The 14,235-nt window shown below is 35.8% G+C and overlaps 1 protein-coding gene across 11 annotated transcripts in view; it reads left to right on the top strand.

Annotated features, from left to right (window-relative positions):
- VPS13B (vacuolar protein sorting 13 homolog B) overlaps positions 1 to 14,235 on the top strand; it is a 394,840-nt gene that overhangs the window by 315,841 nt on the left and 64,764 nt on the right. For all 11 annotated transcript variants that reach the window (XR_014942476.1, XM_015856027.3, XM_015856030.3 and 8 more), the window contains one exon: positions 192 to 376. Coding sequence is in view for 10 of the 11 variants with exons in the window: in XM_015856027.3 (XP_015711513.2) it covers positions 192 to 376 (185 nt within the window). In the remaining variant the exon portion in view is untranslated. The remainder of the gene's footprint in view (positions 1 to 191; positions 377 to 14,235) is intronic.

Genomic DNA, 14,235 nt, shown 5'->3' with positions numbered 1-14,235 from the left:
AAAAAAACCAAAAACTGTTTGTTGATTTCTTTCCATTTAAACTGTAATCTTTTAAAAGTCAGAAAAATTGCATTTTTACATTCTCTCCTTTCGATCCTGAGGGGTTTATATTTAACTGCTTTGCTCTTGTGAAAGAACGTGTTTCTTTTAAGAAATTATATGACAGATTATACCTTTATTTCATTTGACAGAAGCACAGAAACTGCCTGGTGCCTATGAAGTTGTATTTTACAACGAAACTGAGGATAGTCCAGGAATGATGTTATGGAGATATCCTGAACCCAGAGTGCTCACTCTCGTAAGAATTAATCCTGTTCCTTTTAATACCACTGAAGACCCTGATATCAGCACTGCTGACCTTGGAGATGTTCTTCAGGTGAGTAATGAGACTTTTATTGTTAACAACAGAAAATGTTACTGCTGCAAAGTGAATGTTTTCAAGATTGTGTTCATTAAAAATAAGCCCAAAACAAATGTCAGGAGCTCTATAAAATCAATAGGAGGTAAATTCTACAGCTTGTGCACATCTCTTTTAAAATGACTCATGCAAACATTTCAACCACTTATCTGCAAATCTTGTCCATGACCTAGTAAGCTTTATCAGTCTGGTTTGCCAGGAATACCAAGTTTTTATTCTGGCTTTGGATGCTTTCATCCATCAGTCTTTATTTAAAGACCTTGTTTAATTTGAAGGTGCAACATATACAAAGAAAGACTTGGTCTTAAATTACCAGGATGTGTGGAATCACTGAACTATGGTCTCTACTACTGCCATTCTCTTCTCTCTGTGATGATGGGTGTACTTCTAGTAAGATGCTCAAGTGTCAGAGAAAGGTCCTAATTACTCATATGTTGCTTTGAGGGAGTTAAATTGGGCAGTCCCATTTGACTGTGTGAGACAACAGAAATGTCCTATAAAGATCTGAGTACTGCAAACTGGTGATTCTGTGCCTCAAAGATAGGCCTTATCCTTACCTCTGAGAATTTTTGCTTTCCAAAATAGTTATTACACCATTACATATTCTCTAGTGAAATTCATGTTTACTAATTCATTTATTCCTTGCATGCCTTATTTACTTTTTGCTTAATTTTAATTCTGTTAATCTTGGTTTTCTTCTTGTATTCTAAATTGGATTTATTTTTTTTTTCTTTTCTTTTCTTTTCACTTGAATCTGCTTGTTGGTCAGAAAGGTGTTGTGAGTCAAGGAAATTAAGTATCTCCCAGTTCCTTCTATTTGTTCAGAAATGTTGAATTATATTTTACTGTTGCTATGACTTCCAAAATTGCATTTAAAATTGAATTATGTGCCAATATGCTTTGAGTTATGGATAAGAAGTATTATCTTCCTTGCATAAGTGGTATTACATTGTTACAGTTCACATACTGCTAGTGAGATCATGTATGTGTCCTGCCAATTTCTTTGCCCTCTAGACAACCAAATGTCCTTTCAGTTATATGAAAATTAAAATTCAATGGAAGTAAAGATCAGCTCTACATGGCATGAGGTTTGAATCAAAGATCAAAATTGTTATGGTATGCTTTCCTGGTGACCCCATTAGGTTGCTATGAAAGCCAGCAATTTACCTTATTTCAGGATGGTATTTTCAGAGCGTAGTGCACCAAGTTTTTGGTGTAATTGCTTTAAGCTCCTGTTATAGATTACAGACATCATAAGCATAATGTATGTGATTTGTAATATGTCCCTGTATAAGGGAAGTATCAGATCTTCATGTGGGTATTGGTGGGGACTCTACTGTATATACAACTGTACTTAAGGGTTGCAATCACGTTTAGCCCCTTTGTGCTGAGTGAAAAGGACATAGTTGTAGTTTTCTGTCATTTCTTCTATAATTGTCTCATACAGTGCTCTGCTGCCAATTTGGGTTGAGTAAACTTCTACTGGTCTTCACCAGTAATTCTTCAACGTTGCATTTAATCATGTACATTAACTACAGCAAACTGATTCCACCACCATTTTTTCAAATTTTCAGTCAAGCATCCCTATGTAGCTTCCCTGTATTGTGCTTTTTGCTGTGGCACACTCTCTTCTTAAGAGTTGTTTGTTTTATGATGAATTAATTATAGTAGAGTCTTATGTTAACACCTTGGGTTTTCAATTGCAGGGAAAGAGATAAAAGGTATCAGCCAAGTTAAAGCACAGTGTCACATCTGTGATCTTGACTAACACATTTACTCAAAAAATGTGCTTCTGGGTAGATGGAGTGTAGCAATGCCTACATTTTGGTAGTGGGCTATTAATTAGGACAACTGTTGCCAGGTGTTTTATCACATTTTGAGAAATGACAAACACGCATAGGCAGAACAGCTCTGCACAAGGTCAAGGAACGGCTTTTTAAAAGACATACAGGATGCATTTTTGGTTAAAAAAAAATAGATGGGGAAATAAGTGATAGAATCAGTTTTCAAATTCCTTAAGTAAACTGCATTTACTGATCACACATCTCAAACTTAAGGTGTGGTTTTAAGTGAATCTGGAGGTTTTTCGTCAGCTCCATTTTTTTCCCTGGATGAATATATCTCTGTTTTTTTTAATATACAGCATATTTAGTGTGTGTGAGAAATTCACAAAATGTAAACAGGAAAAATAGAAAGCAGTGCCTTCATACACCTCTTGACATGAAACAGTAGTGGAACATCTGCAAACTAAATATTTTCAGCTGTTTTGAAAAAAGAAACTAAATTTAAAGACAATTATGATATCAAAGCATATTAAAAATATATTTTAAAACTTCCCCAAAATTGTATTTACAGTCAAATGCTAGGAGGACCCATCATGTCACCAGGTGTGTTTCCAGTCTCCCTAAACCCTTTGCTTCACATAAATCCAGGCAAAGGTAGATTTCTGTAGGCGTGTTGTCTCTAGCTTTCTGTCTTTGCTATACTTCTTTTGGCAAGGCTTTTAAATCATGAATAGATTTTAGAAGTCTCTCTGTTTCTATAACTATTCTTTCACTTCTTGGAACTTAGAAAAGCTTTGCCATAAAGAGAAATTTTTATGTAGAAGCTGCTCGTCATCTGCTCTGGAGAAAGGGGTAGGCCAACAGCTTCAGATTATAGGAGTTGAAACAGACAGTATTGTTTCTGTTGTTTCTAACTCTACCTTAACTGCTTCTTCTAGATTACCCCATGAGCTTATTTTCTTATTCTTTTACTCATGTTGTTGCAAGGGTAAGCAGTTTCACTCATCAAATTTCTATTACTGCTTACAATCCCAACTTTGTTGCTTTTGTTTGTAGAGGGAAGAGAAAGAATGTATGTTTCTGACACAAGAGTAGCATGTTGCATTTTCTTTAGAGATTTCAAATAGTTTGATCTTTTCATGTGAAGGCAGAGAGAGAGAATCCCAGATGCACTTGCAAAAAAACTGCATCAGGATTATATTTATTTTGTGAGATTGAGAGGATTTGAATTTCTTCCTGTTTACTGGAGATTGCAACCCCTTTCCATTTAATTACTAATCCCTCACTGTCCCGTTTTCACATGCTACAAGTGTTATTTGGCTCTGTATGATGTATCATTCTTTCAGATAGCTGCTGTTTAATTAAGCACTTTGAGTTTCCCTGCTGAACAGTTTTTAATGTTTTAAGGATTTCCTCGTCAGTGACATTTCTGAAGTGTCTCTAATTCTCAGATACTACAACCATTCTAACACTTTTTTATCTGGAGAGCATGAATTTCTCTTGTACTTTGTTATTCTTTGGTAGAGTGGGTCAACACAATTCCAAAACTCAATTGTTCAGAAGAAACAGAAAAAACTCTGTAAGTGTCCTATCAAAGTAAAGTGATTACTAAATCATGATGATTTCAGATTGAAGTATCGTCTGTACCAGAGAAGACATATAAGAACCATTCTAGTTTTGCAGTTTAGTGTCTTGTAAAACATTATGACAAAAAACTATTGCTGAATGGCTAGTAATTAAAATAAATCAATAAATGTAGAAGTATCCAAATCAATGTAAAGAAATGTCATTTATAATTGTTTTTAGGGGAAACCTGTTTCTTCCAAAATAACTTTTGTAATTGTGAGAGGAGCAGAAGTTTGGTGAAATATCTCTATCATATTTCTTGCTACTCCCATTGCCAAAATATTTTCTGGATATAACTTATCAAGACTGCTTACGTAGTAATTGAGATTCAAATTAAAGGACACATATAATTGTAACTTCTTACTAAAGAAGTAAGTATAATGGTATTGTTTTAGGAAAATGAAATCAGTGAAGTGAAGCAAAATTCAATTTATTGCTGGGCTTACAAGTGCTTGGTTGCAACCTTGTATAGCTAACTGCATTAAAGTAACATTGGGCTCTATCAAGAAAAAGGTGTGCCATGGATGCAGAGTATTCCTTACTCTCTGAATTATTTTAATTACATTATTTTAGTCTGTCTAGTTCTTTGATTAAAAGTATTAACTCTTGACTGTTACTTCAGCTTCTGTTTTCATTCCGCTGATAGCTGCTCATTATCCAATACTGGAGAATTTTTTTATTTGTGTTTAGAAAGCTCTAGATATAGCTGAACATCTAAGTAAAGGTCAATGTGGGAGAAAGAAGTATACACAGGAGAAGCAGTTTAATGTTCTCATAAGAAGAAAAAACAAATAGGCTGTGTCTTATGCAATTAATGTGATAAATACTGCCTCTAAACCACCACTAATGTACCATTTGTGTAATGGAGATCTACAGGAAAGGCTCTCAAGCAACAGGAGGCTCAGATATTGGTAAAGGCATACCCTTTTGATCTTGACCATTGCTAAGATTATTTTTAAAGCTATGGAAAAGAAAAAGCATTTTGCACTGGTAGCTTCACTTAGGACAACACAAATTTCTGAGGGGTGAAGTTAATCCTAGTGCTGACTCCATCTAATATTACTTAAGCCAGGGTAATCCTTTACTGCCCAAATCAGAAAGGGCAAGGGGTACAATAGTGTTGATGTGAGGATCATATTCACAGATCAGGAGCAAAGTCCAGTTTGGAAAACTTTCACAGAATGAATTCACAAGGTAAAAAGCACAATGAAGGAAAGATGTAGAAATGCCAGTACTTTAAAATATTGCAAATTGTTACTGCTGTGTCAAAAGGAGCGCCCTCTGAGATTTTCTCAGTTGTAGCAGAAGAGATTTTTAAAACCTTCAAATAGATTGATGGCTGGAGGAAGTGTGATGGTTGAAGGTAAATCAATGAGTAACTTTAGAAGCATGGTTACATTTAGGATATTAGCTTGTGTATAAATTCTTCAGTTAAAATTCTTTGGAATTATGCATATATTTATGCATTTGGTTCAGCAAGTATTCATGTGTGAAGGCTTAATTAAGGTGTAGGTCAGTTTTCCACTTTAACTCAAAACCATATTTTTAAGTCAACCAGCTCACCATTATAGGGCAGCAGGTCTTTTTTTTTTTGCACTGTCACCTTCTTCTGTGGCACTGAAGGTTGGAATTTGCTGGTGGTGATTATTTTCAGACTTGCTAATCTGTCCATAAAATGTTTTCCACTGAAGTTAGGACACAGTAATAGCCACCAGGCAGAATACCTTTTATAAATAAATCTGAGGTGCGGAAGAAGTGAACATTTCTAGTTCCAGATGATAGTTCAAGGTTATACCTGTTATGCAGGTAATACCACAGTCCCAGAACATAAAGGATAATGAAAAAAGACTGTATTCTTCACCATACCAAGGTATTCTAATGTGCATTCCAGGGATGCGATGTAGTGCTAAATGTAACCACACCTGCACTGTTCCCTGAATCCACCAGGCTGCAATAGCTGAGGAAAGTTACCTTCCTCATTTAGTTGTGTTTTGGGTAGTTTGGAGGGAGCTGCTGGACAAAATTCTGCTAGTGATTCAATAGTGATTTTGAATTGTAGAGATAGAATATGGAGTTAGCTACAGTTAGGGATCTAAGCCCAAAGAAAGTGGTGATGCATGTCTGTACTTTGAGGCTTAAAGCTATGCTTCCACTATGCTTCTGGTTTTCTAAAGTCTTCTAGTATCTACCCACAAGAGAATCTACCTACTGAAAATCTCAGATTTAGTTTTCTCTTTGCCTCCAAGTGGACTACATGTACTCAGAAGGCTGAAGAGGAGTTCTTACAGTACAATACTTAAATAATAATCTACTCTGATTTCCTCTGAACAGCATTTTTATATTATTTATCTCTACCAGAAACAACTTAGACAAGTTTGCATTAACAGGAGAGGGAGCAAAAATTGAAGTTGGTTGGGTTCACCAAGATAGGAAAACAATTTGTCTAATAACAAGGCAGTATTTGGCTTCTCTTTGCAAGCGGGTGAAGAAGATGTGCAAATTATTTTCACTACAGCTTGGGGACTCTTCTAGCAAGTGAAGTTTTACGGAGTTGCTCAAATATTTTCCATTTCAGTGTAGTAGTTCTCTCTCCAGTAAACAATATTATTGGCATTACCTCATAGCTCAAACAAAAAGCTCTGTATTGTGTCAACTGCATTTACACAAGTGGCCATGTGGAGAATTAGAAATTTATTTAATGGAAGTGATCACATCGTATGTAATGTTCTGAATTCTGAGCTCTGTGATTTATTTAGGCTGCATCACCAACACTGACTTAAAATTCTTCCTCCTGAATGGCTGTCCTGCAAAAGATACAAGCTATTAATGCTCACAAGACAAAAGGAAGATAATCTATGGTGTTCTTTTCTCCATGTGAAGTCAAAGTATCTACCGAGCTATAACCCTGACAGGCTTTTATATTTGTACCTGCCAGGATTCCTGTTGCATGCAACTGCATGCAGTGCTATCGTAAGCATTGTAAGAGCAGATAAAAAGATGGTTATGTCCCAAAGGTTCCTTTTTTGGCCTTTCTTCTTTATATAGTGTCCTAATAAACAGAGCACTTACTCCTGAATTAGTAAAGTGGTGATTACGTTAACGGGATCTTACGGCCTGCAGGAGGAAAGTAGAGAAGTGAGTCTCGTTCTGGGGTTGCAAGGGCTTAACTGAGGTTTAATAAAGAAGGACTAGGTAAATAAACACTCTCTGGTATTCTCTTGCTGGGATGGTAAAGAGAACATAAAATATTTCCACCTCTGAAAGGTGAGGATTCAAAAAATTGTCTGTTACAGAATCACAGAATCACAGAATTACCCGGGTTGGAAGGGACCTCAAGGATCATGTAGTTCCAACCCCCCTGCCTAGCAGGGCCACCAAACATACACCTTTAAATTATTGCTCTAAACTGTTATTAATATTATTAATAATTATTGTTATTATTAATAACTGTTATTATTATTATTGCTCTAAACTGTCTTAAATTATTGCTCTAAACTGTTGCTCTGCATTACGCGCTTACGGTATTTTAGTAAAACATTTGCAAACTCTACGGTCTGGAGTCTGATTTTTTCAACATTGTCAGCCAATAAACAGTCATTTTCTAACACCTCGTGGTTGTTTAAACAGTGGCTTAAGGAAGCAAGAGCTTAAGAATGACTGACATTAGACCTACTGTAAGTCATTATTCCGGGAAAGATTTGACATGACAGTCAACAGGAAAAGAATTATGATCAACGTCAAAGACATTCATTTTCCCTTTTGACAGAGAATACCTCATTTTTGGCTGGCGCTGCTTCCTTTTTGCATTTCATTCCCAGTTGGAGCTACAATATTCAGCTGGGCATTTGAGTATCTGGGAAAGGAGCTTTTTGGAAAACCACAACTTTTATTTATCTTTGATTCATTTCTTACATTTCCAAAGCAACGTCTATTTTGGAAATCCAGATAATTTGTTTGTTACAGGTTTGTGACTGAAGTTCACAGAGTTATTGCAGAAGAAAGTTGTAAAGTTCAGCTGTGCTTATCGATGTACTTCGTTGTTTGAATCTACTGTCATGCAGTTGTATCATCTTTAAACAATCAGACTTTTAAAATGAATGCTGAAATAGTTTTTCTGACTGTTGGGAACTGCTTGGAAATCAGTGCAGGACTTCATGTGGGATTCTGCTTTTTAAAGCGTTTCACATAATTCTGCATTTTGAAATGAGTGTATTAGTGTACAGTGTTTTTATGATACTGCTGCTATGTAAAGAATTGCAGCAAACTGAAACAAAACAATGCAGTAGAATTATTGAGCATATCTGACTGTGAAGTAGAACTTGCCTTTCATTATAATGTAGGAAATTCTTTTCCCATCACTAAACTCGATGTTTATACGCATACACGCATACCAAAATGAATGCAGGTCGTTATGTAAACATTCAATCTATTTAAGAGGGCTGAAGACTGGCTTTTAGCCTGAACCAATTACCCTTCAGATGATCTGCATGTAAGTATTGTGATACTGGCAAAATTTTGCACATTTTTGGATGTTTTTGAACGATAAAACTCTTGCTATTAATGATCTGCATTGTCTTCATTCTCTTTCCAGGGAGGAAGTAGGGGCTAAAGAAGTCGCAGCGTTGTACATTGAGTCTTAAGCAGATGTTGAAACAGAGCCTGTTCTCTTTAGGAATTCCAGCTTTAAACATTATTTGTGAACTTCCTTGCCTGGGAGTAGGATTAGCTCAGACTTTACTATTTTGTTACTGTATTTTGTGTGTATAATCTTAATTATTTTGCTGTGTGATCTTAGTGTTCGCTGCATCAAGATGAGACTGTATCGCTTGGAGTGTGGTTTCGGTGCAGTCTGCAGGGAGTTAAGCGTAACTTGTTGGGAATGTTAATGGAAGTTGTGCATAATTTGCCTGTGCATCGCACTGAAATTTACCCTTTGGGGTTATTGAGCTAGTGAAAATTCTGCTGGGTGCCAGAAAACTGACGAAACCATCAGATTATCCTAATGACAGATTTACATTCTCATTGTGTTTTGTACTTTTCAGAGTTTGTAAGTCTGATTTATGAAATTTTGCAAACCGACGTCCTTTCTGCTGCACAGAGATTTTGTGGCACTTTTTGTAGGAGTAGGGCTTTACTGTGGTGAGAATATGTGGTCAAAATATCCCATTTACTTAAAATTACACAGTGCTTCGTGTATTAATAGCTTGCTGCCCTCAATCCCAGAGGTGACTGCATTTCAACAGTATAGTGCTTACGTTGTTAACAAATACTGAAACCCAGAAAATAAAAGCCTTGAATTGAATGTGAAGGATTGTTCCTATATCAGGGAAAGAGAATAGAAAAATAGTGCAATAAGTAGCTAAGTCTTCAACATAAGATCTCCTATCAATATAAATTTGTTTATCAATATTTACAACAATAAATTAAGAAAATAAGCAAGGGCTCAGGAGATTAAATGAAATGCTGTTGCTTTTGCTTTTGGACAAGTGAGCGATCTTCATATGAACTTAGTGTCAAGACGGATGACATCTAGTATTAAAAAAAAGGGGGTAGAAACATATAAGAGTACATGCATTTTCCTGTTTAAAAAAAAATCCTGCGGAACTCTTCTTAATTATAGCGTAGCACTGCTCTACGCTCTCGTAACAAAGCCATTAGTGTGTTTAAAGTAATTTTTCTCTAATGGAAAAGTCAGTATCTGTGACAGATTACATTACTATACACACCTGCATTCGTTCTGAACCTGCTAGCCTGATAAATTGATAAGATAAGTTGGTCACATGTTGTTTTAAAAAGGCAAGGAACAGAGTTCCTAATAAAAGAATGCTACATATTTCTTCTAAAAGGTTAAAAAGCATTTCTCAGGGCTCTTAAATTACCATATTCTGATACCAAGGGAAAATAAAACCTGGGCTTAGAGTCTTGTTTGTACTTAGAGGGCTTTCCGGACAGGAAGGCAATCTTGATGCAATTCAGTAAGCCACAATACCAGTGGGGCATTACAGGTGAAAAATTTGCAGCTGTACCCCTCACCACAATGTATTACAACTGTACAGTGGAATATTTCCTGTACAGAAATAGGGCTTGGTTAACTTTGTTTCCCAAGAGTAGATCACATTAAAATGTTATAAAATCATGATTTCCTGCATTTGAATGCTTGTGGTTTCTCAACTGGTTCCAATATTACAAAGGGTTTTTTATAGCTTCTATTAGTTGAAGATGTATAGAAGCTTTTTTTTCCAAAGTCAGCTAAAAGACAGCTATGTGTTTCTAAAGAGCAATTTCTCTCGGAAGACGTGACTTTTCTTTCACATCTCTTTATTCTAGTTCAGTATTTAATTTACTTCATAAGCTGCGGTACAAATGTAAACGTAAGCAAAATTAAATAAGTACGTGAATAGTGCCATCGGTTAATTTGTTAAATGAAGCTGAAAGAGCTGAGGTGTATGTCATTACCCAGTAAACAAAATAAGTTGCCTCGATATGCATAGGGAAAAAAAATGAAATAGGGCAGATATTCCATTTTGTAGCAAATATTCAAAATCTAATGTGGTTTAATCAAATCAGTCCCAAAGCTACAACACCTCAAAGAGAAATAAAGCAAACTCCATGAAGAAATGTTACATTGCTGGTTTTGTTTTTAAATGTCATAGTTTGTGGTATCTGATTATTACTGACTGCTGAAAATTGAGATTGTGCCACAGTGGAATAACTGTTACAGCCCAAAACACAAGGGGTGTTTAAAGGGAAAAGGCAGTGTCAAAGTAATAGAAAATCCTACCGAAAATACAGAAGGGATTGTGGTGGGGCAAGAAAATACTTCGTACAGCTAAAATGTATTTAGTGCTGGTACCAAAACTAGTAGTACTACCCACAGATTAAATGTCTAGCTCACTGCAAACGGCCTTATTTTATTTTTTTTCATCTGGGTTTTCATGGAAAGGGAAAAGTGGTGATCTCTGGCTGTGCCAGCAGAGGTTTTCTGCACTGACAGGACACAGCAACAGCTGTAAGGCTACAAAAGTGTTCTGCTGCAGGCAGTGTGATTTCTGTCAGTCACAGGGGAAGATAAGGGGCCTTGTGAATGTTGAAGGATCCTACAGCAGGTGGTGGTCTGCTGCTCATTCTGGATTGGATGTGTAGTGCAAATAGGCATAGTAAGGAGCTATCGATCTATTTAATATCATACAGAATAACATTTAATGTTTAATATTGTAGAGATAAATACTGTTATATTTTTCTATTTCATAATATCTCTTTTAAGCATGTTTTATACATTATATATTTTTCTGCAGGTGGTTTTTTCTCTGTTTTTATGTAACTCATAATTTGAAATCAAACTTAGTAGTTAAGTTCTGTGTGATCACAGCCAAGCATTTTCCCTGTGTAAATTATTTTCTGCTGCTGCTGCTTCTGTTCACCTGAAGTCAGAACTGTATCTTTAGGGCAGTTGGCCCTGGAATGGGAAAATATCCTAAAAACAGGGTAGCTTTATTACAGTGCAATCAGTTTATTCCTACTCAGGAAGCTTGAGTTATAATCTCAGCATGGGTTGGCGTCTGACACAAAGTACAAGTTTGTATTGTATTCTGCCTCTCTTTCACTGAGGTGGCCGTACTCTGAGAAGATAAAACACACACATGCTTCCTGTCTTCAGTTTTCTTGTTTTCTGGAACAAGAAGAACTTCATTTCCTAGAGGAAACACCCACCATCTGAGGGACTGAGAGTAAAGAAACAAGCATTTATTCTGTAATTCACTTATTTTCTAGCAAAAACTAAAACAACAGAAATGAAAAGGACGCATCACCAAAAATTGCCTTGAACAGGTTTTCTTGTAACCAAACCACTGATATCTTTCTCTTTAAATATCTGGATGTATATATTTTAAAATCTACTTTTAATACTGATTTCATAATTTCTGATGTATTTTAATACTTATTTAAAGAATGATATTTTTCAGTATCTAAGTAATAAAACAACCAAGCCTTTATATCCTCTTAATTCATTAACCTCACAGAACTATGCAGAAGGCTGTAGTTTTTTCCTAGACAAACAAACAAAAAAATAAAGTTTCTGAAAAATATGTTATTTACTAAAAGAATGAGATCTTTAAATTACTTCTGTCCTAAACAACAATGAAGTTTGTCTCTGAGGTCTGTCAATATCAGGGCAGCGTGTATGGTGAGTAATAGATGTGATCATTTATCACCTGAAAGCTTGTAGAAGTGTGGTGGTGGCCCTTTGCTCAGCTGCAGAGCTCAGCTATTGAAATATCCCACAGAAAATGATGTTCACCCAAACCTTTTAAAACCCAAACTAATGACGTGGTCTATAACTGGAAGGATAACATCAGGTCATAGGGAGATCTAGAATTATGTTGTCATCATAAAAGCCTTTAGAAAGAGCATATGGATCAACAGTGCTTTCTTTTCCATTCTATCCTCTTTTTGCACAAAAATTTACATAGAGATACAGAATACACATGTGGTCAGTGGGGTGTACAACACATGGATGAAAAGATTAATAAGTGACATAGTGTTAACAGATTCTATAGCAGTTTCCAACCTTCACTTTCAAGGTAGGAATTAAATTATCCGGGAACACATAATGTGTGACATAATGTATGATGAAAAAGAAAAAACATGGTCTGTCACATTGTAGTGCATAAGTAGGAATATTTATGTTGGTTATCAATACTGTCTTGCTGATTGATTAACAAGCATTCAGGAAATGAGTTGAATGATGAGAGTTTTAAGAGGGGCTTTCAAGTTTCTTTTTCTTGTTTGATTGGTTTTTTTGGTGTTTTCTTGTTCTTTGTTTTGTTTGGGTTTTTCTGTTGGTTCTATTTTGGTGGTTGTTTTTGCAAGGGGGATTTGGGGTGAGGTTGCTTTTTCTGTTGTGTTTGGGATTTTTTTTTTGCAAAGTGTGAATGATTCAAATCAAGTAGAGAACTGGTAGGTGTTCACAGAGGTGATTTTAGTAATGTCTGTGCTGGGGTAATAAGCATGATGATTTTTTCTTAAAGTAGATTGAAATGAGAGATTCACAGAGAATAGGAAATGATGTTAAATCTAAAGATTTCTGCTCCAAGGCAGCTATTTCAGCAAAACTGTTTCTTTGTTTTCTTTCCTTGCATTGGACAGAACTGGAACTGTCATTCAAACACAGCTGCATTCCTTTCTATTACAATTATTAATACACCATTTTCATTCTTAATCCAGACTGTGTCCCACAGTCTCCCATGTTTGTAGTCCACAGGTAACAAGAAAAAGGGGAAACATTCAAATTTTCTAACTGATTTGTTTAAAATTTCTTTCAGCTGTGGAGTTGAGGCTGACATCATGTACCTTTTCACTTCTGCTTCTGTTCTCTGTTGTTACTGCTACTGAAAAAAAACATTTAACTGATGTTGTACCCTCCACTGCTATGGAGTCTGAATGAGTGTGCAGTAGTTTTTCTTTCAAAATACATCTTGGAGATTCCTGGTTAAATCCAAGACTAGAGTTAGATAGTTCTATACACATATCGGTCATATATGCTGTACAGTAGTTGCTCTTTTTACATTTTACATGGGAATGGAGTCATTGTAGATAGGAATTTTCACTATAAGGAAAAAAAAATTGAGAGCTAGGAAAGAAACAAAAAGCTTTTGCAGTTGGATGCACTTCTTCAGTGTTTCGTTTTGGAGAGGCAGCACAAGTGGTCAAATTTGGTAAGAGGTAACAATTATCCAAATTATAGCTTAGGTTTTATTCAAATACTGAAGATAGAAGTATGGTATTCAATTCTACATGTGGGATTTTTTGTTGTAGCTAATTCATTTATTCCCACTGCCTATGACTCAGTTCTGGAGTTGTAGCCCATTTCCAGGCTTTCACAACTATTATTTTTGGCAACTGATATTGCCCAGAGCTACCATCTTTCCTTAAATTTATCCAGACCAGGCAAAAGCAATAAACCCCCTAGAACAATTAAAGCTAGATATGTAGGAATCAGAGATTCTGAGTCAACAATGTCTTTTGAAAGCTTCAAACTAGAAAGCTTACAATTTGGATAGTGCCAAAGCATGAGCCATATTTTGTATAGGTAATCACTTAAAATCTCCGTTAACTTTTTACTTCTAATATATTGATAATATCTAGAAATGCACGGCATCTTGTTCTGATAGATTTCTTGACGTGTTGCAACAGTTATGAACATCTTCCTGTGCAAAAGTAAATGTGAGTAATCTTTTCTTCACGCCTACCAGCCTGCTTGAATTGGTAGGTGATACATTGTTCTATCTGGCTGCTCATACGGATGAGTCCCATGCTGATTAATTTGCCTTTCCAAATTCTTAAGAATTCACTTAGGTGGTTACCATGAAGTTCCTGAAAAAGAATGCTGTGTGAGCTTATGCTGGAGCC

This window comes from Coturnix japonica, chromosome 2 (genome assembly GCF_054131305.1).
Source record: "Coturnix japonica strain WE chromosome 2, WE-NBRP24, whole genome shotgun sequence".
Lineage (NCBI taxonomy): Eukaryota > Metazoa > Chordata > Aves > Galliformes > Phasianidae > Coturnix > Coturnix japonica.
Note: the sequence above shows the minus strand (reverse complement) of the source record. Positions and strands in the feature narration are given on the sequence as shown.